Source organism: Gymnogyps californianus, chromosome 4, assembly GCF_018139145.2.
Source record: "Gymnogyps californianus isolate 813 chromosome 4, ASM1813914v2, whole genome shotgun sequence".
NCBI classification, from domain to species: Eukaryota; Metazoa; Chordata; class Aves; order Accipitriformes; family Cathartidae; genus Gymnogyps; species Gymnogyps californianus.
In genome coordinates this window covers 49,164,516-49,188,459 of record NC_059474.1, presented here as the reverse complement: position 1 = coordinate 49,188,459, position 23,944 = coordinate 49,164,516, and the positions used below count along the sequence as shown (strand labels likewise).

Sequence of the window (23,944 nt, the reverse complement as noted above, 5' to 3'; positions counted from 1 at the left end):
TCAGTGAGCGCAGAAGTCCCCCTGCCCTTTGCTAGCCATTGAGAAGGCTGAGGACAAACACTCTTCCATTACACCCACAATTAGGCAACTCTGACAGTGTAACACAAATGAACGATTCATTTACATGCATTTTTGCATATATGAATACAGGCATAATGCATTATAAGAATTATTAACTTTGCTACTTCATCTAAGCAAAGCAAGCCACCTTCTTTCTATATATTTAAGATTTGCTCTTTCTTTCATTCACTTAACTTTTTTTTAATTGCATAATTTCCTATTTTTAGCATCTAAACTTCACCTTCATCAGTAGATGGCTTCACGCAATCTCTGCTTTATTCTTATATATAAATTAAAGTGTAAATTAAGCTAATCTGTATTTCTGATTTCTAATAACAATGTAAAAATTCTTAAAATACTGAGTATATTTCATCTGAGTTCAAAAGCTACTTCAGCTAGGCTAATTACCTTTTAAAACCAGCTTGTCTGATTCCTAAGCAGAACTGCCCGTTCTTGCATAAACACACAGTGTTTCAATTCCTCACAGTGCGGCCAGGGTAGTATAGATGTCAAACATTCGGCTGCTAAGCAGCAAGACCTATGCATCCATTTTGATCTAGGTTTTTGTTGTGGTGGTGTTTTTTTTTTTTAAAAAGCAATAGCAACATATGGAATTGATGGTCAGGGATTGTAACTTCGTCCTCCTGTGTTTGAGAAGCTGGTTATTGGAAGCTGGGCCTTTTGAGCATGGTGACAGTAAGTTAGAGAGTACTTAATATAGGACCTCCACATACAGGCCTATCTGACTACCAAGCACACCATAAATTTTGCCATGGTTACAGCTTTTTGTAAATGGCCATCGGAAGATGTACGAGTTAGAATACAACAGCTCTTGAAAGAAGTGAGGGAAAAAAAGCTAATGGTAATCTTGTATTACCTTACATTAACCAAATGAACAAACTATTTGAGTGCCATTTTTCAGAATTTGCTGTATACAAAGCCATTATTTGACTTAAAATTCTCCTTATCTGCTGTGCAATTTTCTGGAGTCAGAATTTCAACTGGAAGCCACTACCAATATATTTAATAATGAAACAAACTTAAAATATTTCTTTTCCTTTTCTTTTTAGGAGATATTCATTCTAAGAAATAAGTCCTTTTTTTTCCCTAGCACAATCTTCCCATTAAAGACAGCTATTTCTTTTAATTCTTACTTTGAGAAAATAAAAAAATGCTTTAATAGCATGCTGTACAGTCTTGCTGTAATGCAAAAAGAGGCACTATCCTGCAAAAGGGTCTATAGCACACCAGAGTTCAACCAACTGCTATTTTCTCTAGTCTTTTAAAATTAAGTACAGAATATGCATATTATTGTAGACAGGTAAATATCCAACACTTTGCTTTCTCACTAATAATCTGAGTCCTATTCTAGACCCAGTGAGTAATTAATGCTTTGGACGATGCCTACAACAACTGATTGCCAAACCACCAGATAGCAGAGCCAGTCCAAAAGTTGTCCATACAATATGTGTGCATTCCCACCTAATCTGTTGTTAAGGAAACTGGAGAGAAAATGCAACTACAGGTAAATCTTGGTGTTTTTCTTAGCCAGAATCAAAGAAAAAGTATTGGGTTAAAATTATGAAATGCCTTCTTTTCAACTATTCTAATTTACTTCCTTTTTTATAGGGGTAAGGTTAAAATCAAATATCCTCCCCACATATGGCTAAAATAGGCTTCAAAAAAGTAAGCCAAACTTCGCTTCCACTCAGGCAGGTTTCTACAGATGCAGCAGCAGATCTTCAACTATTATTTCATTTGCTAAAGGAAAAATGTTGTTTACTAACTACTAAGAGAAGGGGGGAAAAACAGCACTTGTTCTGAAGGTGGATTATATCAATTTTGTTATTTCATTAAAGAGCAAAATCCACTGCATGGTCTTTCTAAAACTGCGATTTACATTCTTTAAAATGTTCCTCTCATTATAAAAATGATTTCCGGATGTCTTAAAATCAAGAAGGAAAATATATATGCACTTTTCTTTCCCTAGCTTGCTTGGGGTCTTAGATAAGATAAAGCCAAACAGAACTATCATCTTCCCTAAATATAACTGTTCCTTAATAATAATTGGTTTTCCATTTATTTAATGTGGCCATCTCATCCCTCCACTGCAGATCAAAACAAGAATTAGTAAGTAATCAGGCTATGGTTTAGAAAATCCAAATCAAAAGCACACGTTAGAGAGAGGGTATGGGTTACTTAACATCCTCTTCAACTTTCTCAGGGCAGTATGGGCAAGTCTGGTTCTTGCCAACAATGCACCAACCATGGATGCAGGATTCATGAAACCTGGTATCAGGTGTATTGTTAAGGAATCTTTCAAATATAAACAAAGCCCAGTGCTGACATCTGCAAACCTAGTCAAACCATCAGCAGATAATTTTAATGAGTGATTATGGATACTGCCGTGTTTTATAACTGAGCAGTTTAAAATGACTTAAAATATTTAGAATATTTAGAACTATTTTAAAGTTGAATCCAGTGTGCTGAACATCCAGACTGGTATTCATGTTTTCCAGCTCGGAAGAAGCCAGAATACTTTTATGAACTGCAGAAGGGGGTGATTAGTAACATTGTTCCAGCACGTATGCGATACCTTTCATTTTAGTTTCTGGGATGCAAAATGCTGAGTTGTTTGGTATCCCTGAGTATGAGACACTGGGTCTCCCATCAGACTGTAGGGTATGTATGTGCCATCGTTTGAGAAGGGTTCCACATCTGCCTTAAAACTACCCAGCAAACACAGCCCCAGGCATAGCCAGAGGAAATCCTCCGCAGTACCCGGCAGCCTGAATTAGCAGGCCGGACCAATGGGTCAGCATGCCTGGTCTAGCATACTGCCAGGCACACCCACACAGGGTGTGCACGAAGTACCTGGAAGGCGGATTTGGGCCTGAAACTGTAGGGTTACGGCCACTCTTGCATCAGTTCGTCTATCAAAAAGCTGCATGGCCTCAACTTGTGTCACAGAACTGAAATATATTTCATGCTCCTATTTTTACTTTTGTGCTATGTTGTTCCTGAACGTGGTTTTGGTTCCTTTTTTTCTTGGTATTTATTGCCGTTGTTATTATTTTTTAATGCAGCATAAAAGAGGACAAAACAACAGTTCCATAATTACATGGAAAGGATACACATGATTACAGGACAGCTGGTAGGTATTTTCAATGATCCCTTCTTCATTTATACCCACAAAAATTTTCTCCCCGCAGACTGTGCAGATGTCATTGGACAAATTTCTTGTTGGTATGCCACTGATGTTGTAAAACTGTCAAGATCAAGTTTACAGGAAAAAAAGAAGCCAAAGAACAACAAAATATTTGCTTAGAGTCAAGGATGCATAAACACATTTTAAGTGCCATCAAAGATAAGGACAGCATGAAAATGGCTACAGTTGTCTTAGTTTACTAGTGCCAGGATGCACTAGTTACCAAGAAATAATTAAACTCTTATTGCTGATGCAAGAACTTTAGCAACTGTCTGCTTGATTTTAAGTAACCGGGACATAAGAGAATTGTGCTGAGGTAATCATCTTATTTGGAAAGGGAAGATAAGAGCTGTAAAAAGGAAAGGGCAAGAAGAGTCTTTCACAGACTTTAGGGAAGTAAGAAGCTTGCCTTCCTATGGCAATTAGGAAAATTATGTAGTCTCTTGTACATAGGGACCCGCCTATTGGAAACTCCAAATCAGGCCCTGGCATATGTCACTGGCTATGTGGTGGGTTGACCCTGGCTGGATGCCAGGTGCCCACCAAAGCCGCTCTGTCACTCCCCTCCTCAGCTGGACAGGGAAGAGAAAATATAACGAAAGGCTCGTGGGTCGAGATAAGGACAGGGAGGTCACGCAGCAATTACCGTCATGGGCAAAACAGACTCGACTTGGGGAAATTAGTTTAATTTATTACTAATCAAATCAGAGTAGGGTAATGAGAAATAAAACCAAATCTTAAAAACACCTTCCCCCACCCCTCCCTTTTTCCCGGATTTAACTTCACTCCCGATTTTCTCTACCTCCTCCCCGCCCAGCGGCGCAGGGGGACAGGGAATGGGAGTTGTGGTCAGTTCATCACACGTTGTCTCTGCTGCTCGTTTCTCCTCAGGGGGAGGACTCCTCACACTCTTCCCCTGCTCCAGCGTGGGGTCCCTGCCACGAGAGACAGTCCTCCATGAACTTCTCCAACATGAGTCCTTCCCATGGGCTACAGTTCTTCATGAACTGCTCCAGCATGGGTCCCTTCCACACGGTGCAGTCCTTCAGGAACAGACTGCTCCAGCATGGGTCCCCTGCATTGTCACAAGTCCTGCCAGCAAACTTGCTCCGGCACGGGCTTCCCACGGGGTCACAGCGTCCTTCGGGCATCCACTTGCTCTGGCGTGGGGTCCTCCACGGGCTGCAGGTGGCTATCTGCTCCACCATGGGCCTCCATGGGCTGCAGGGGGACAGCCTGCCTCACCATGGTCTTCACCACAGGCTGCAGGGGAATCTCTGCTCTGGCACTTGGAGCACCTCCTCCCCCTCCTTCTTCACTGACCTTGGTGTCTGCAGAGTTGTTTCTCTCACATCTTCTCACTCCTCTCTCCAGCTGCAATTGCTGCTGCACAGTAACTTTTTCCCCTTCTTAAATATGTTATCCCAGAGGCGCTACCACTGTTGCTGATGGGCTGAGCCTTGGCCAGCGGCGAGTCCATCCTGGAGCCGGCTGGCATTGGCTCCTTTGGACATAGGGGAAGCTTCTAGCAGCTTCTCACAGAAGCCACCCCTGTAGCCCCCCCACTACCAAAACCTTGCCACGCAAACCCGATATAGGCTACTACTTCATTAAGACTATTCTTCTTATCATAAGATTGACAAGGGAGTTCACCAGTTTGTCCGTGGCACAAGAACAGCTCTCCTCAAGGAAAAGTGAGGTTAGTTTATGGCAAGAGTAACCGGTAGACCTTATTCTCAAGAACCCAGGGGCATAAGAGATTTAAGAGCTCACTTACAGTCCTTGCAAGTGTTATTCAGGATGATGATCCCCAGCACTTACACCAATGGTGGAAGCCATGCAGTCAGAACAAATCTCTGCAAAGTCTCTTCCCATCACTCCGTAGTACAGTCCGTAAAAGAGCAGTGTCACAGCAAAATCCATGGAGTCATCAGACTCGATTCCATCATAAAATCACACAAGAGGACTCGGGTGAGTCCGTTCTTGACCAAAACACCAGAATAAGATATCAACAAGATTTTTACTCCAGTTAGCTCCTGCTTCCTTCAAACTGCAGGTTTAGTTTCATTTTCTTTTGCAGCAGCAGACATCCTCATACTTGAAGTATCAATATGCTTGACGGCAAGCAATGTTGCAAGTAGACAATGAACTACTTTTGGAGCCACAGCTACTCAGCTCTGTTATAGGAAGACCAAGCTGACAAATTTTCTTATAGAAAGGGATTTTACTTAGAGTCTTATTATACAGAACACTTAGATATATTTCATTGTTTTGCAGAAGCAACAAGATCAGCCAGATCTCAATAAGATATAAAAGATGCCAGTCAAAGAAATGTGAAGTTTCTGTAGCTGAGAGAATCCACTGTCCTCCTCAATACAAATTCCTCAGAATAAAATCTTAGCTAAATTGCAGCAAGCGGTATTTAATCCCCTACCCCCAAAAAACCCCAACCCAAAAGAGTCTGCAAAAATGTTAACATCTTTTGTCATCTCTCTCAGATTGTACGTGTTACAGGTCTTGGGAGACTGAAACCTGGCTACCAAATACTCATAAAACTGGAGCTTCTCAACGTTAAAAAGGACTTGTCATTTCTGCTGCAACAGGGCACAAAGTAAGAACTTTTAAAATAGAGCTAACAAATTTTGTAGTTATGTCTTTAAAATACACTGGTGGGGGAGTTTAGCTGGTTAAATAAAATACCTCAACAGAATAAAGGTTAACAGTATTGGTAACACAAGACTGTTAAGTTTCTGCCAAGAATTTTCCATCAAAGCTAGGTACTTTTGGGTTAATCAACTATACAATGTATGGGCAATAAATCTGACAGTTAAAGGAACAGCTGATTTACGTATGTTCGGTATCTCCAATACCTCCAAGAAGTGTTGGACTTACAGCAGATGCATTATGTAGTTGATCTACATGCTTTTGAGGAATCCCTGGAATTTCTGGTCAGATGGCGCCTCAGAGTCCAGCACAGTAGCTCTGACTGTGCTCCTAGTCAGACAGAAACCCTGGACAAACATAAAGAAAAAGAATTCTAGCTGGATTAAGAGGTTAGGTTGAGAATCATCTGGACATACATACAGTATTGTCTTTGGCAATAGTCAAAATAAAAAGAGGAGAACCCCCTAGCAATGTTATAGCCTGGTAGAGCAGGAGATCATAATTATCAGAATTATAATGTGGTTTTGATATGAATGTGCTTATCTATTTTTATCCTTTACGTCAAGCCTTTTTATGTCTAATCTCCTTCAGGTACATAAATGAGGGACTGAGGATGAACTCAGCAGTTAAATTAGGGGATTAGATGAGTGAACACAGTGGCTGTATGAAGTTTAAGGTTTTTCCCCTCCTCTCTTCACACCATGAACACAAGTTGTAAAATGACTAAATATCAAACTTCAGACCAACTATGCAGTAATAAAAATCAAGAAGTAAGAGAACCTACAGCTACACAACGTAAAAGGGGTTTCTTATGTTGAGGTGGGTGGTGAAGAGACCAGCCTGGAGGAATTTCACTGCAAACAAAGTAAAATCTATCAAATAGGAAATCATAACAGTTGCCAATCCCAATTTTACCTGAAGATACCTACCTAAAAAGTAAAGTAAATCCAAACATGGTAAACATTATGACTAGATAACCCACAATTCCAATTGCATAACCCACTTTATAGATTAGGAGGAACCATTTGTAGACCCACCTATAGATAAGAGAAAAGAAAGACTGCTCAAGACCTTACGTATTTTGCAGGGTGGCACAAAATGCCACATACATAGCTTCTACTGAAGTATTCATATAAATTCAATAGAAGTTTTACACTTCTGTATCTCTCCCTTACTTAAAGGTGAATAAAAATGTATAATACAGGAAAAAGTACAGGCGAAAAAAAAACCAAAACCTTTTTGTTTTGCTTCAGTCTTCACAAGAAATGGTAATTGTGAACAGATTGCTAACATAATTAAAACTAAGAGTTGAGAATCGTGACGGAAGGAGACATAGGCCAGAGCAGACAAGAACAGGTGAAAAACAACTGAGGTAAGTTAGATACAGCCAAGTCAGTATACCACCAATGAAATTTATCTAAAATGCTTAAAAGTTAGCAGAAGCGATCTCTGAACCATTAATAATTGTCTTTGCAAGCCCAGGGTGGAGAGGTGGGGTTTCAGAAGACTGGAGAAGGAAGAATACAGACCTTTCTTTAGGGAGGCAGAGGGGGCTCTAGGGAATAAATTCAGACTATTTGGTATATAGCTCTTCAGGCTCAGTAACACCTGGGATGACTGCTGATGGTAAGAGTCTGCAGAATGAAAAACCAAGATGGAACTGATGGAATGAATTTAATTTTAAATCTTGTTTAATTCTTTTTCATTTGCATGTCATGTTTGATAAACACTGGTTTAGAGGAACTTAGTCATACTGCAGTTGGACGATTCCTTCAAATTCAACTGCTAATGGCCCTTTTTGTAGTCTGTGAAGATTTGTTCCAGGGAAATTCATATTTGCTCTTCTCCTTCTACAGATTTCCTTTAAGAAACAATACCAAAAAAATCCCAAAACAAGGCAAAACCAACAAAAAAGGACATACTGTGGTTTTCTTCCTGAGAGAGGCTTGCATGTTGCTCTGAAAGTGATGTAATAACTGAGAGCATTCCCCACATGGACAGGGATCTCCACCAGTAAAGTCTGATGGTGAAATAAAGAGGAACAACCCACATCTGCAGCAGTGTGACTAACTGTTGGCAAAATTGAGACAGTCATTTCAAAGTAATGACATCCTATGGTTCCATTTTGCATGGTTAAGTTTGACAGATTGCCAAACTGTAAAACTCACACAAAAAAATGTATGACTTGTACAGCATCTGACACAGGAGGGCCTTTGACTCTAGAATAACTATGTTAGTCTGCCTTGCACCCTGTAAATAATTAGCAATCCCAGTGTAGTAAATGGTTATAACACTGAGATACAACTCATCAGACCCCCACATCCTATCCTCAAAAAACTAAACTGTCTATTGATAGAATTAATGCTACTGAAAAAAACATTAAAGTTTGTTTTCTAACTCAAATTATATACAGTGTCTGCAGGGCTAAAGCTTTGTGAGCAAGTTTTCTGAAATCAATGGAGGCAGTTTGGCCTTTAAGCCTTAGAGCTGCTCTTATAAACTTTCAGAAAGGCACATTTGGTTGCATTAATTTGGGATGCCGCTCAATTACATAACCACACTACTGAAGGTTTTTCTTAAAAACTCTTTCTATAGCACAACAAAATGCTGTGGCTTAAACTTTTAAACCTTTTTCCTAAATGACATTATATCAAATGTAATATGTATATTTGCCTGAATTGCCCACAGTGATGAAATATTCTACCTCTTTTCCGATAAGCAAATATTTGAAACCCAATGAAGAGTCAAAAGCCCTGTAATGTCAGTTCTCTCCGTGATCACATTAATAAACCGTGGATTTGGGATTGTGGAGGCCTGATGACGACAAAGATAAAGCAAGACTGACTTTAATATGTGTTTGTAGAGTTAGCTCCTGCATCTTTACAGAAAGGTTACTAAAAATAAAAAAAAAAAATCTGAGGGGAGATGGTTTTCAAATTTATGTTTGGTTTGGGGAGGGGGATTTTTTAAAAGCAAACAAAAAGCACAATCCATCTAGAGTAAAAAGCTATTTCTATGGAAGATGAATCTCCTTCCTTAACCCAAAAAGTAGAATTCTGAAGGAATGTGTGTTGCTCCCTGTGAAACCTAACGCAGTTTTGCCACAGATTTCAACAGAAGCAGGACTGGATTCTTCTTTTTCTCCTAAGAAAAAGGAGAAACTCTTTAAAAAATCCCCCAAAACCCCAGAAAGCATGCAACTATTGAGCAAACTGGTATTTCACAATAAAAATTTAAATAAATTCACAGATAGAAACACCTGTAAAAGATAACGACACAGGTCGTTAGATCTATGCTTCATTAGATCATGTTATGCATTTCTCCATCCTGCAGCCCTGCCTTCACGGGACCACAGTCTGCTGCTTGTGACCATGAAAGTGACAGAGCTCCTTCCATGCCATGCAGCCCTTCTGGCATGTCACAGGTCAGCGGTCCCTATACATCCCTGATCGCAGAGCCTGAGGTCTCCTGGCCTTCACCGGAGGCCACCAAAGGCTCCCTGTTGCCTGCCTGCCTTGTTACTGTCCAATGTGATCCCTCTCCAATGTGCTTACGTACTGTGCGCTGCTTTTTTTTCAGCAGACTGAAAGTAAAGTCTGAATTTAAGTCGCAAAGCCAAAACTGAATGGCACACATCTTCAGTAAAGTAGCTACTTTCTAATATGAATCTATAACAGAACTTTGTTATCATGTTAGCGGCAAAATGAAATGCTAATTAACTAAAAAATGGTATCACAACCTTCTCTCAGGTGATGCTGTTATCAGATCAATCGGTATATATCGTTTGCAGTAATTGTTTCAAATTTCCTTATTGATTTTTATGTCGTCCAGATTGTTAATTTTAATACTATTAGCCTCTACCTGAAATGCATGAGTATTTTGTCAGGTAAATGAGGACAAAGATAGGAATCGAGTCATACAGATGAAAACTCCAGTACTGATTTATTATTAATACTGGAAGGTCACCATCTGGACAATTGCGTAAAATAATACATCTGCATTGCTGCTAAATGGGAGCTTTGACATCTGGATCATATTATTCCAAATTTTCCTCATCCACCCATCATAGCAAGAGGAATTTCCTGACAAATCAGATTGCTGCCCAAAGGTAAAATGTTTTTCTCATTACCGTACTTTAAATGAGCTCAAAAAGACCTAGAAGTGAAGTCAGCATCAGCGTCATAGACAACTTTCCCATTTTCTAATTATGCAGATTAAATAGGTCATACAAGCACCAACTGAAAAATGTCCATCTGTCCTCTGCTTCCCTCACAATGCTCCCCCCACTCTGAGCGAGTAAGAATGCCTACCACCAGCAAATTCAACAGAAGAGCATTATTCCACTATCTTTTTCATCTTATAGCATATGGTGAAAACTGCATACATAAAGAAAATAACTGTGTAATAATTAGATTTATTGTGAGAGACTGACCTTACCAGAACTTGTTAACTTGGCAATGCAAGCTAACTGGCTCTCTAAAAATCTAGTTTCTTTTGATGTAGACGTATTCAAATACTCAAAAACATATGCATGGAAGAAATAATAAATCAGCTGTTTGGGTGTTTTTAAGGTTTAAATTAATATGCTTATACTTGATAGTACATTGGAAATTGGCAGGGATTTCTATGTTAAGTAAATCAACCAACCTTTTTTTCAAGATTTGCCTCATTACTTAGGTATAGAAATCAATGCTGTCATAACTATGCTGCTTCATTTTTCAACTATATTCCAAAGTAAGTTGTCATTACGTGACTGCCACGTGATACAAGATGCATAATTAGTAAAAAGGGCAACCACCTACGGGACCAGAAGTAAGGCTTTTGTGTTTGAGATTGTTCTGAGACCATGACAAATCTGCCTTTCTATCATCTCAGATATTTTAAGGTTTCTATTATGCCAGGGGAGAAAAACTTTGTCCACATATATCATATTTATTTAATTTTCATCAATGGACAGCTTCCAACAGCAAGCAAATTGCATTATAAGAATCAGCTGAGTACCCAATAGTCAGAATTTCCTCTGGGAAAATACAAAGTTAGAACACTAATAAGATTTTTCCTTCCTTCCCCATTTGATGTGCTAGACTCCTGCCTTTATGTTGAGAAAAACGGGCAGGATAGGCTAGGACAGGATAGGAATGGTTTTTCAAGGATGGTAATTCTCTGACTCGCATTCTTTGTTGCCACCCCACATCCCAGAGCACATAATACAGTTGCAAGCACATAATTGCCTGCACCTCACTGACTCAGAGGAGTGCAAAATTTGTGGGTGAAATGGAGAAATGAGAGCGTTATCTAAACACAGATGCAAACCTACTGAAAATCAGGTTTTTACAATGTGAATTAGCAGAACACAGGCTCCATATTTATTTTTGAAAATCTCGAATAACAATAACAGAATTCTCAAAAGTAACTGAGAAATGATAATTTTCGCTAATCTGCTTCTTCATCATACCAAACTGTCAGCTACCATCTAGAAGAGTAAACACAACTGTCAGAGTGGCCTACATTTTATTTCAGGCCAAGACTTACTAGAAAAACCTCTTCCTTACTTTTTTTCCCCCCCCTCCTCTGTGCTAGGATCACACCCATGTTACTTTATGTGTAGCCATCTGGTGAAGGTCAATCTCTTCCCTCTTGCCAAAATTATCCACAGCTGAGCCTTGGTTGCTTTGCTGCAACTTTTTTGCTCTTGCCTCTTTGAAATAGGAGCCTTCCCCAGCATGCCTTTTTTTTTCAGGAGACATTTTACATTCTCGATAAGCCTGGATAAGGCTCTTTTGGAAGGTACAGGCTGTTGCTGTTTCTCTTGCATCTAGTAAGTAGTCACTGCTTTTTATTTTTTGTTCTTTTTGAGCAAGCTAATGAATGCCCTTTCCATTTAGGGCTGATTTTATGCTCCCTTTGACCTTAATTTCCTTTTTCTTTCAAAAAGAAACCAAACTTTTCTTTTCTATATGTTTGCAAAGCACTTTGAAGGGGAGGGTGGGAGTCAATCACTGCAATCCTTTGCTTTATTTCTACTAACAGGACTGTGCAATTCTCTCTGAGCTCTTACTATGCCTGAGAATAGCACGAGTATCCAGAGTAGGGATGTATACATGCAAACACCCACCACGACCTCAAAGAATCAGACAGAAAGGTCTGTCAGCTGATGCTGCCTTCCAAGCCATGATATGCAATGGAGGGCTGGCTACTTCTTTTGTTGAGCTCTTGGGACAGAAAATATAAAAGAAAGCAGTCTTTGATCAGAGAAAAGGAGCCTTAGGTTTACCCCTGCCATTGAAAATAATGTGTTTCACCTCTTCGTCTGATTTCCCTTCTCTTTTGCTCCTAAAGATGCAAGCATGTTGCTAGAAGCAGGGGAAAGTGTTTGGTTTCTTCTCTTCAGTGTTAGACACTGTTGTGCATAACCTATATGTGAACTATAAAGGCATAAACCAAGTGGTCAAAAGCTGGATGGCAAGTAAGAAAAATGCGTAAGCAAAAAAAAGTAGAGGGCTATTTTCTCTTTAGTGAGCGTGTGCTTGTTTTTCAAATTTTGACTTATTTAAATGTTTCCTACCAAATCAAACAAAACGATATGCACATGAACGCAAGCATAATAACTGCCACCTGGAAGAACTGTAATGCAGAAGTCTAGACCTGCCTGTACTTAGGGGAGCAGCAGATCTATTTTTTTGTTGTTTATTTTTATGTCAAATGGACAATTTCCTGCATGCATTGACTAAGTTGTTTAAATCCTAAATGCGACCATCTTTACAGTTTCTGCTCCTAAATCAGAAGGTTTCCTTTTCTGATGCAACAATGTATATTAGTTATTTTTCATCTATCTTGTGTAAGGATCTCATTAATCGTTCAACTTTGTATCTTAATGTTTGTCCTATTTGTTAGTCTTCAAAGTACAGTGGATCAGTTTTTGGCAGTTACTATACTGGTAGAAATTTGTAACTTTAACATTGCTGCATGACGTGCTTTTAAAGAAAGCAAGCTAATGCAATGAGATTGACAGTGTGTTCGAAAACTATACAAAAGTATCTGGATATGAAACATGAAGGCAGTTAGAACTTAATACACAAACTTAGTAAGTTGTTTCGGTGACAAAAACTCTTAAGTTGCCTAACATGGAATAAATGCAATAAACCATCTACTGGCAGAGACCCACTGTGAGTAGTGTTCACTATTATAAAGTAACATCATACATAGATAGATGGTAGGTGTGAGAATATATTACTCTCCCAACTAAACAGAGCGTGAAGCAGAACTGCCAAAACTCAGTGCAAAGTGAACTTGAGCTTCTGGTGCTACTATTTTTACTGAAAGAGGCTCTGCTTCAGTTCCTCTTTTACTGGAGAATGAGGTCTTGCTGCTGCCACACAGCTATGCACTGAAAATTGAGGCCCTAACATGTTTCTGGTGCAGATGTTTTGTTTATTTCAAAATGTGCTACAAAAACCTTCACAAAGTCTTATTAAACTGTTGTGATGGTTGTGGTTTTACTGGAGCCTCCCTAAATCAGACTAAATTCATTCACAAGTATATTTTTTCCATATTGGCTGTGTCACTTTGTAGGTGTGACTGGCTCCTGTAAACTAATAGTTGGGAAGGAAGCTTCAGTTGCTGAAGACTAAGTTACGCAAGTAATAGAACTGTAGCAAGTGTAGGCTATTGGCATTTTTGATAGAGGTTAGGTTTATGCAGCACACATTAACTAACTTTAAGTACTGGTAAGGAGGATAATGCCAAAGCAACACAGAGTGCATGCTTCTTAGACTCCCACAGGCTTTCCCAGGCAGACAGGGACCTTCCCAGCTGCTCATCACTGTATGCATACTTGTTCAATTGTGTTTCAGCACTGATTCGATACCAGTCTCATGCAAAATATTTTAAATGGAAAACAAAGACATGGACAGTCTGATGTAACTTCAGACACTTCAGTGTTGTGTTCTTTAATCTAAATGTCTGTTGAAATCAGTAAGGCCAAAAGCGACAGGCAAGAAATACTTGAAAAGCTCTGAACTGAGATGCTAACATGAACATAAAATGATTGAATCATACAGCAGAACTGGTCTAGAAGAGAAGTTAAAGAGAACATAATGGTAAAGTGGTATCGTATATGATTATACTATACTTGCTCAGGTATTGTGTGCGCTCAGTGTTAGGAGTGTGTGTTTGCAAAGGTAGAGTTAGTGATGTGAAGCTAAAACCCTCAATGAGCTGTGCTACCTGTGACTTCATTAGACACTTCACCTGTACATATGTTGCCACAATGAACATTTCATCACCGTACCTAACTCTGTAAAGTATAGCTGAAGAACCTGTTTCACAGTCTCTGTATTGCAATTTTATGCCACTGTGAAACTCCACTAACAGTAAAGCTGTCATCGATCAGGCTGGTTTTATATTCCGTACTAAAACAGTTTCTGTAAATTCTATCAAGGTTTCATTCTTTAGTGTTTAACAGACATGTCAAATCAGGGGGTATGATGCTTCAGAGTCTGAGGAGCAATTGCCAAGAGATAAAGGGTTGATCATGACAGTTACTGATGTCAGTGCTACTAAGAAGTTCAATTACCAAAAACTGGATTTCAGTCTACAGATAGCTTAGGGCACCCATCAGCTGATGAAGATGGAAAAGCTAAGAAGCTGCTTGTGTGCTTGAAATTCTGCCTGTCTGAAATATCTGTGTAATCCCCATTAAGTAAATGTAAACATTTACTTAAAACTCACATTGCTTTTTAAGGACTGGCCCTTTCTGAGATGCCTAGCTTTTTTTTAACTCTTGAATAGGGAGGTCAGGGGAGGAAATCATGTCACTCTTGTTTTCTCAGGTTTGCAGAGAAGTCTGTGGTAGGGGAAAGGAAGTGAGCTGAAGCACCATAAGCCCCAGTTTTAGCACCTTAACCACAAGACAAGCTTTCTCTCTAATTAGGCATGTGCATGAGTAATTTGTTGCATAGGGGCCTTGGATTCTCTCAGTAAACCCTCTGCAGCATTACTTCAGCTAGATAAGGGTAGTGACTTTGTTCTCCTACCTAGTCCATTGTTAGACAGTTGTTTGAAAAGTCAAAGCCTTTTCCTTTAGTAGGTTAAAAGCTTTAACCTACTAAAGACTCACCACAGCATCAGTATGGATACACAGAAAATAAAATACAAGTTGTTTTTTCTTCCTACATAAAAGCTATTCTCCACCTGACCAAAAGCCATGGCTTGCTGCTTTCCACAGAGGCTCAGTTGTCTTGCTAGGTGTAAACCCTTAAGAGTATGTCATGACTCCCAACTGTCACCTGAGAAAGATGATGTCTTAACCACTACAGCTCCAAAACTGCTGTCTTTCTGACAAGCTGACATTGTACGATCGACAGTGTCTTTGCTTCCACTGAACAAGCACAATCTGGGCAACAATCAAGGTTGCAATGAGAACAAGAACCATCTCCGTATGCATTGATTCACAGCCATGGTGCTTTGCATGCCTCTTCCGATGTTGCAACCTGAAAAGAAAATATGTGTGCTATTTAAAAAAAAAAAAAAGTCTAGATTGATTTGTTGTACCTAGGGGTGACAGTAAGCCTCTCTGAGAGATACTTTATGAAGAAATGGGTTAGTGTTGTTATGCATGAAGATGTAAGATAACAAACTAGATGAGAATACTCTACATTTCCTTTTCAGGATAATAGTTCCAGTTACAAAGATTAAGTAAAGTAATGGGCAGAGAGGTGTTTTTTTCCTCTTCTTTTTCTAGTAACTCAGTCCTGAACATAAATATAGCCACAAATAAATAGTGCCTATGAACTTTAAGTAGACATTTCATAATTGCAGATCTGAGCCCCGCATAATCTTTTAGCCCAAGGTAAATGCAAACTCAGAAGAGGGCTTAAACCCCTGTTTCAGCTTCCTGCCCTATAAAGTGAGAATTGTAGCTGGTATTTATCTTCCTTCTAGAGTCAATGAAAGTTTCCTTGAGCCCCTAAGAAAGGAGGGGATTGTCTTGGAGCTATAAATCAGCCTCCTTCATAACTAAAGCTGAGTGAGCTTCTGTGTTAGATTGGAGCCTCATGCCCCTGTAGTAATAATCTTGATCTTCATCTGAGCTGACTCAAATTAACCTGCATGTTAGCTTTCCTCTGACGTGGAGCTTTCTGGGCCTACATTTCGGGACTCAACAGCACCTCCTGGCTTCTAGATTTGTGTATGCACTGAGTGCACCTCAACTGCACCCTGAAAGGAAGCTGAAGAGACAGACATGCGTTCTCTCTCTTCCCCTTCCACGCTCTGGTCCCTGTGGGGAGAAACACTGTGCATATGGGCTGGAAGGGAGCTGCAGCATGTTCTGGTTGATGCTTGCCCTGGATGATTTGCGGATCAAGGCTGTGTCATGGTGGCTGATGGGCAGCAGCTACTCTGTTCAGACACAGCCAGTGTTAAACCAGTTGGGATCCAGATTTGAGCAAGGAACTATGCAAAAACCCAAAGCCATTCTTTGCTGCTATTACTTGCTATACCATGTTAGCCAAACTTTGAATCCAATTAAAACTTTTGACTTTGCAGAAATCTGGATATAGGTTTAAAACATGTGGTTCTTTCCCATCCCTTCTTCAGGAGAAAAAGTGCAACAGTAGACACACTTTTTTCCATTTAAAAAGAAATGGCTATGTGATGGATGCTGCGCTCAGATGCCGCAGCACCGAAGTGAGTACTGATACCAGTGTCAAACGTCTTCCTTCCCAGCTTTATGCAAGTACCATGGAGCACCACATCTTCTTTGCCGACAGCGTGCTTGTGTTAAGTATCTGGAAGCAGCTCGTCGGTGCGATGCACTCGGTGTCCCTCAGGCCGCAATCAAGGGTGCCCCCTTACGGGCAGCGCACCGGCGCCGGGCGCGGTGGCGGGGCAAGCCTACGGCTGGAGACAGCGTAATTATTGTGCATCCTAAGAAAAGGGAAGGTGGCAACAGGGAGACAACAAGCTTTTCCTCTCCACGCCCCCGTCAAGCGGGCATTAAAATGATGGTTAAAGGACCATTTCTTTATATTAGACTTGCAAGGACAGGAAGCGTTATATTTATTGTACCTAAAGGAAAACATTGCACTACAACAGCAATCTCCATAATGGTCGCTGTAAAGCTGTTCCCTATTTTGTTTTGTTGAGGAACTGATTAAACTGACAGAATAAAAAGTTCCAGTAAAACTTTTCAAGAAAAGAAAATTCTTTACTAACTACACTTCTGTGAATGAAATGTTAAAGGTTTCTGGTATTGCTATAAATGTACAATTCGTTTAACAAAACATTTGCAAGCAATATGTAAATTAACCTACTTCCATTGTTCCTCTGTTGATAATAAATCATTTTCCTGAAATACACTGAAAACAAGCATTATAACTTCACGGTGAACAACAGCCAGATGGGTTTCCTTCTCTTAACCCTCACCACCCCTTCCGCCCTGTGAGTTGCTGGACGTGTTGGCAAGTTCCCTCTGCCCCTCTCGCCTGAAGCTGCTTAGAAACCTGCAGCTACGCTGAGGATGGCGGTCACGCAATTTCAATGGCTGCAATGTGTGATGAGTGCAGCTAATGAATTCCCTCAGGGTGACTGACCAACGGGGACGACGGCGTACTCTAGAGGCCTGCAGTTATAGCATAACTTCAGCCAAAAGGGACCTTGGCAGTAATCTGGACCAACCTCCAGTGCAGAACAGAGTGAAGGACATCAGGTTGCTCAGGGCTGAGTCCGGCTGAGTTATTAATATCTTCACGGATGGATATTTCACTGCCCCTCTGGGCCTCCTGTGGCAGTGAATTCTCTTTTTCTTCTTCAATATGTGGGGACAAAATCACTGCGACAAAATTAGCAATGAGGTTTAAACAAAATATCTCCTAGACTTAATCAAAAAGGTCTAGATCTGATCTTTCAGTTACTCTAATTAGGCAGCTGTACAGGTATACCATAAAGCCTGTGGAATAGCTCACACACAAAAGACTGAAAAGGGGAATTCAAGAGTATTCAATGAAGTCTAAATGTAGTACTTCTAGTTCCAAACTGGGTTCCGTCAGAAAAGGTCATTATCAAAGATATGTTTAGTTCTTGTTTTTCCTTCAAAATCTTCCAATTCTGTAAGTAAGTCTTTTTTCTGTAAAACCCCTAAAACTCAAGGGGATAAATTTTTCCGATTTTTAGGAATGTTTGCTGTTTTTCAGTTGAAATATCCATGTTTGGTGGTGATGGTTGTTGTTGTTATGCCATGTACATCTTAGCCCTATGGGTGATGTGTCCTTGCATTTTGTTCTGAGTACTGAGGGATATGCTACAGTTTTACCATCTGCCTTAAGTAACTGTGTGGCACTTCATACTTGTCTAAGGGAGAAACAGGGAATGCAAGCCACCATTCACTTGGGGAAAGACGTACACTTTCAGAAGAATTTAAGTACCAAAAGATCCAGCTGCACCTAGCAGAAACTTCAAACCCATCTAGATGCCCAGCTGCCACTGTCTGCTTCCTCAGCTCCTTTTGCTGCTTCTGTCAGAAAAAGTATGAGGCAAGTGGCTCCTGATCTCTCACCTTTGGAGGTCATAAGGATTGAATTGAGGGAATAATGAAAAAAAAAAAGAAAAAGAAAAATTCTTCATTATGCTTTGGCAGAGTCACGTAAAGGCATTGACAGTCTAGTCTTAATCAGCAAATACCGTAAAATGGAGACTTGCTTTTGTAGTTCGTATGTATGCTAATGTAACTTTACAAAAGTACTGGACTACGCATCTGCAAACTCTAATCTCTTTAGAGCTGAATTAAATTGCAACAATTACATTATATAGCTCAAAGTAGAGATGCGTTTTGATTCACACTGCATTATTTATTTGTTTACCAGCTAGCAAGTAACAGAGAACTTGCAGATTCTGAAAATGCATTCATATCTTCCTAATTGAACCTGATTGCTGTTGTTACTATGCAATAAAACTGGAAATACGCTTGGGATAGTTTAGATCCCCCTTTTGTCAACATTGTACATGGTAACATTTTGACTCTGTAGCAAGCTAGGGACCAGTTAAGAGGAAGGCTACTGGGCCTTAAAAATAAAACGAGTTTTATTTCAAAGACAGCAGACCATTTGCTAGCATTTCATCATATTCTAATAGTATACTTCTTTCCAACTTATTAAAGTGAAGAATTGTACAAAATACTGATTTTTTGTTGTTGTTGTTTTTATTTTTTTTTCCCCCAAACATACTGATAATGACACTTTTTCTTCAAGTATCAGCCTATCTGTGCCAGAATTTGGATGTGGCAGTGGTTAAAAAATGGAAACAACATTACAGTCCATGCAGTGTTTTTAACTTTATTTTGGATAATGCACAGCCAAATGAATCCTTGCATCTCCAGACTTCCCCTTTTAACCTCTGATTGTTCTCCTCCTCCCCTATGGTGGTGGCAATGGCTTGGGGATGAGGGCTGCCCTGTACTAGGTGGGTGTGCCACATGAGGGAAAGACCAGAACAGCAGGTGAAGGCTTGTCACAAGAAGGCAGCTAGGATGGGCTTCGTCCATAGGGCGAAGAACTGGACAGGAGGGCTTAAGGAAGGCACCATGAGATGCTGCTACCTGGGTGCTCCTGGGCGAATGAAGGACAAAAGTAGTGTATACAAGGAAGCATGGTGGAACATATTGACAGTGGCCATGGAGAAATACAATGTGCAGAGGCAAATACTACATGGCAGCATGGTGCTGTGTGTGCAGCAGTGGGTGTAGTAACCCTCAGCAACCCTGGCCATGAAGGCTGGGTACACAATGTAGGGGAGAGCATTGGGGACTGCTGTGTGGCATGGGAGCAAGGGAGAGTATTGTGGGTGCTGGCAATGGGCAGAGGACAGCGAAGCCCTGTTTTAATGTGTAGACTGACTAAGGTATCTGAAAGTTTTATTTGGGCCCACAGAAAATGACAATTAAAGGTTTTGGACCCAGCTAGGGACTGTAACATCAGTGTGTAATGGATGATCTGTGAATGTATGGCCATGGGCATGACCTTGTCCTCACCAGTGTCCCCTCAGTAGTGGCAAACTGTGACCTGGCAAAAAAGTATTTGCTATAAATGCTAAACTCTTTTCTAAACACAGTGTCCACCAGCAGCAGACAGGGATAAAGACTAGATGCCATTTCTGCAGTCAGGGCCTCTCTTCTGGCTGCTGGGTATAAAGTACATGCTAATGAGGTGTAAACTAATGTTATCCACCTAAAACTGCACAGAACAGGACAAGAAAATAATACTGGCTCAAAAGAATGGGCAGAATGGCTTTTATATGAGTAGAAGAACTATTTTTTTGTCACAGTCCATTTGAATCCCTGTTTATTTACACCGGGATGAAATGAAAACTTCAGAGCAGACAAGCAGATGTCTTGATGTGCACTTCAACTTCCTCAGTTGGATGACTACGAGTTTTGGGAATTCTTTAATCTTGAAAAAAGTAATTTCTCCAAATACACCTGCATTGCTCATTATCATTGATCTCATCTTTGTTGCAGTGTTGTACTAATTTTCCAGCATTTATTGTGTCTTGTTTTAAACTAGATTGCAAGTTCCTTGGGGGAAGGCCCATGTGTTCTTACATATGCTTTAGCCGCTGTCCTGGTTTTGGCTGGGACAGAGTTAACTCTCTTGTTAGTAGCTGGTACAGTGCTGTGTTTTGGATTTAGTGTGAGAATAATGTTGATAACATGCTGATGTTTAGTTGTTGCTAAGTAGCGCTTATCTTGAGTCAAGGATTTTTCAGTTTCCCATGCTCTGCCAGCAAGCAGGTGTGCAAGAAGCTGGGAGGGAGCATAGCCAGGACAGCTGACCCCAACTAGACAAAGGGATATTCCATACCATGGAACGTCATACTCAGTATATAAACTGGGGGGAGTTGGCCGGGAGGGGTGGATCGTGGCTCTGGCATTGGTCAGTGGGTGGTGAGCAATTGCATTGTGCTTCACTGTTTTCTTTTTCTTTTTTTTCCCCTCTTCTTTTTTTTTGTTCTATTCCTTTTCATTACTATTATTATTATATTTCATTATTATTCTTGTTAGCATTATATTTTACTGTAGTTATTAAACCGTTCTTATCTCAACCCACGAGTTTTACCTTTTCTCCTGATTCTCCTCCCCATCCCACTGGGAGTGGGAGGGAGTGAAGGAGCGGCTGCGTGGTGCTCAGCTGCTGGCTGGGGTTAAACCACGACAGCCACTAAGCACCCAAAAATTGTGCCTGGGCTTTTCGATACTACTACAGTCCTAATGAAGAGTAATTATGATTAATGCATAGAGTTGTACAGAGAGCTACCGTCTCACCCTGTGCCAGCTGTCATAAAATCCTGCAAAAGCTGTATGAGGGCAGGGAAAGGTTGAAAGTTTCTTGATGGCTCCATTTTCCAAGAGGGAAGGAAAAAGGTGTAGAGGCAAACGAGGGCCTGACAGCCTCTCTCCCCAGGAGCACGCTGGTGGAGAGGTGCTCAGCCCCGCTGAGCTGGGCCAGGAGAGGCAGGCGATGCCAAGCCAGCGGGCTGAGAAGCACAAAAGCCCCTGTATTTTGGGGCAGGAGCACTGGGTTTAGGTTTAGAGGTGTGGGTTTGTCTCTGCCCCTTCCTGCGGAGTCCTGGGGAGCATCTGGCCTCCCCCAAGGCCTGTGCTCCCTCACAGCCCACGGAGCAATGGGGCTGAAAATGTGGCTCCTCATCACACGGCCAACACCACCTCTTACACATGCACCTGTATACACGCACACCTGTATACACACATACACACACACACGGCTGCAGCCAGGCACCCCTCACCACAGCTGCCCCACACTTCCCGCTACCGCCAGCCCCTCTCCAGCTACCCTCTTCCCTCCTCCTCCTCCCTCCAGCCCCACTGCTCCGCCTCCGGGACCCATACCAGGCCATGGCGGTAGCCGTACCCCCAGCCGCGGGCAGGAAGGAAAGTGCCGCTGCCAGGCGCCCGCCCAAGCCCATGGCCCCTCAGCGCAGTTCTGGCGGGCGGGAAGCCATTTGGCGGCAGCATGGTGGGCGGCGCGCAGAGCCCCAGGATGCTGGCACTGGGGCGGTGGGGTGCTGGGACCGGCTTGGCTTTGCGTGCCTATCCCCGATCCCCCAGCCCAAGTCACAGAAGTGTTATACAAAATGGCTGGGGTTTTTCTCACTCTGAGGTTTACTGGCGTCACTGTTGCCAGCCGGGGGCTGAGCAGTAGCACTGCTCTGGGCTGACCTTGGGAATGGACGAGGCAGCACCCTGCTCCGTCCACCCCAACGCTCTGCTGGGCATGTGCAGCCCAGACGGCCGCCGTTGGCCTCTCCCACCTCCGCTACCTATTGTAAACATGAGAGAGGACATATGTGTCTATTATTCTCCCTGTTGGGTTTGCTTCGTGCGCTTGACGAGTGGCTGTGGGGAAGTGGCCTGTTAGAGATACGTTGAGCAGGCTGCTCAAAGCCTCCCAAGGCAGCAGCAAATCGAACTTTATTATTGTTTGTTGTTGCCAGATAATTACTTAATTTTGTTATCTGAGGTATGAGACACCAAAATGGAGGTGGTCTGTGGTCTCCTGGCCCTTTCCGAGTCTATTATTGAGGATCCTGAAGAGATGGTCACCCATGCAAGTCCTGAATGGCCGTGAAGTGCTTCATTTCTAAGTGTCAAGGTTGCCGAGGGTTTGTACATGGTCCTTTGCTTTTTGTATGGTGCGGGAGGAGGTTTTTAGTGCGTCTCTGTTGTACTAGAGTAGAAATACCAGTAGTTAGTCAATACATGCTCACACGTAGCGGACATCAGTCCTGCTGTGAAGGGAAGCAGGGGCTGACCCTTGTCGTGTGACATCCCCTGCAGTAACCCAAGGGCGGCCCGGCTCTGCACCAGTATGGAGCAGCTTGGGGCTTCAGTTTGCAACTGAGTGCTGTTCAGGTATGGTGGCTTCACAAATTGTTCCTTGCTAGCTGGCCGACTCCCCAGCTGGAGTCTCCTGCCAGCAAGACCTGTATATTCTTTGCCACAAAGTTCTCCCTGTGTGGCCGGGCTGTGTGCAGCCCCTAGTACGTGCATGAATAAATGTTACGGTAATATAAGTAATTAATATCAGCCACTGGTGGGAAAGAAAGGCCTTATCTAGGAAAGATAGTGGTACCTTTCTTAGCTATTTCCCTACAAGTAGATATATATTTTTAAAAAATATGTATATATTTTAATACAGTGGGTTGCATGTCATAATGTTATGCAGTTTCATTGTATAGCTTCCATACTGGCCATTTAACCCAGAATATGCATCAAAACCTTCACAATAAGCTTAAATCACTAAATGTTTTTCTGTTACAAAAGTAGTAGTTTTGTATTTCTAAGTGCTCCTTAAAATGCAACAGCAGGATCTCTTTTTTTGAAGGTTGGAAGGCTAAAGAGCATTTACCTCTGACAAAGCAGAAATATTCAAGCGAAAACTTGTACATGTTGTTATCCTACTTTTTCCCTTTCTTTCTTCAGTGTTTTAATAAATAGGGCTAAGCAGCCAAAATGAGACTAGGTGATAGAGGAATGTTTCTGCATAAACTAATAGGGCCCACGTTCAGCACGCGTGTACTGTGCCTTTACAAAACTTATCAAACAGGAGTCTCAGAGCACTTGGCAGAAATCTAATCAAAGGCAAGGAGCTGTGTCAGATAGTGTAAACCAAATCATAGCAATTTGAATGACGTGCAATTAACATTTGGGGCCCTGTTTTTCCATCTCAATCTCTTGATGACCAGGCAGCCCTGTCATTTCTTAGCTTTACCCCACCATTCAACAGAACGCAACAAACACTTTAAATTTTATTCTTTGAGCTCTCCCCTAAAGACTGCTTTACTGGGTTCGTCTATGTTTTCAAAAACTTGATATGCTTCAAAGGCTTGCTTTGGCCTTACAAGGGAACAACTCTTTCTGGCTGACTAGGCTGGATACTGGGACTCCTGGGAAGCAAAAAATAATGGATTTTTTTTTTTCTTCTTGGAAATTTTGTGGGA

General features: G+C 41.3%; 1 protein-coding gene across 1 annotated transcript; it reads right to left on the bottom strand.

Moving 5' to 3' along the window:
* Window positions 1-1,423: 1,423 nt before the first annotated feature.
* Window positions 1,424-21,841, bottom strand: RNF175 (ring finger protein 175). The gene is given in 11 exon segments (XM_050895590.1): window positions 1,424-1,562; window positions 2,260-2,349; window positions 3,195-3,328; window positions 5,090-5,203; window positions 6,256-6,262; window positions 6,862-6,969; window positions 7,855-7,921; window positions 7,924-8,002; window positions 15,282-15,423; window positions 17,248-17,292; window positions 21,834-21,841. Coding segments are annotated over 11 exon segments (933 nt in total).
* Between the last annotated feature and the right edge of the window lie 2,103 nt (window positions 21,842-23,944).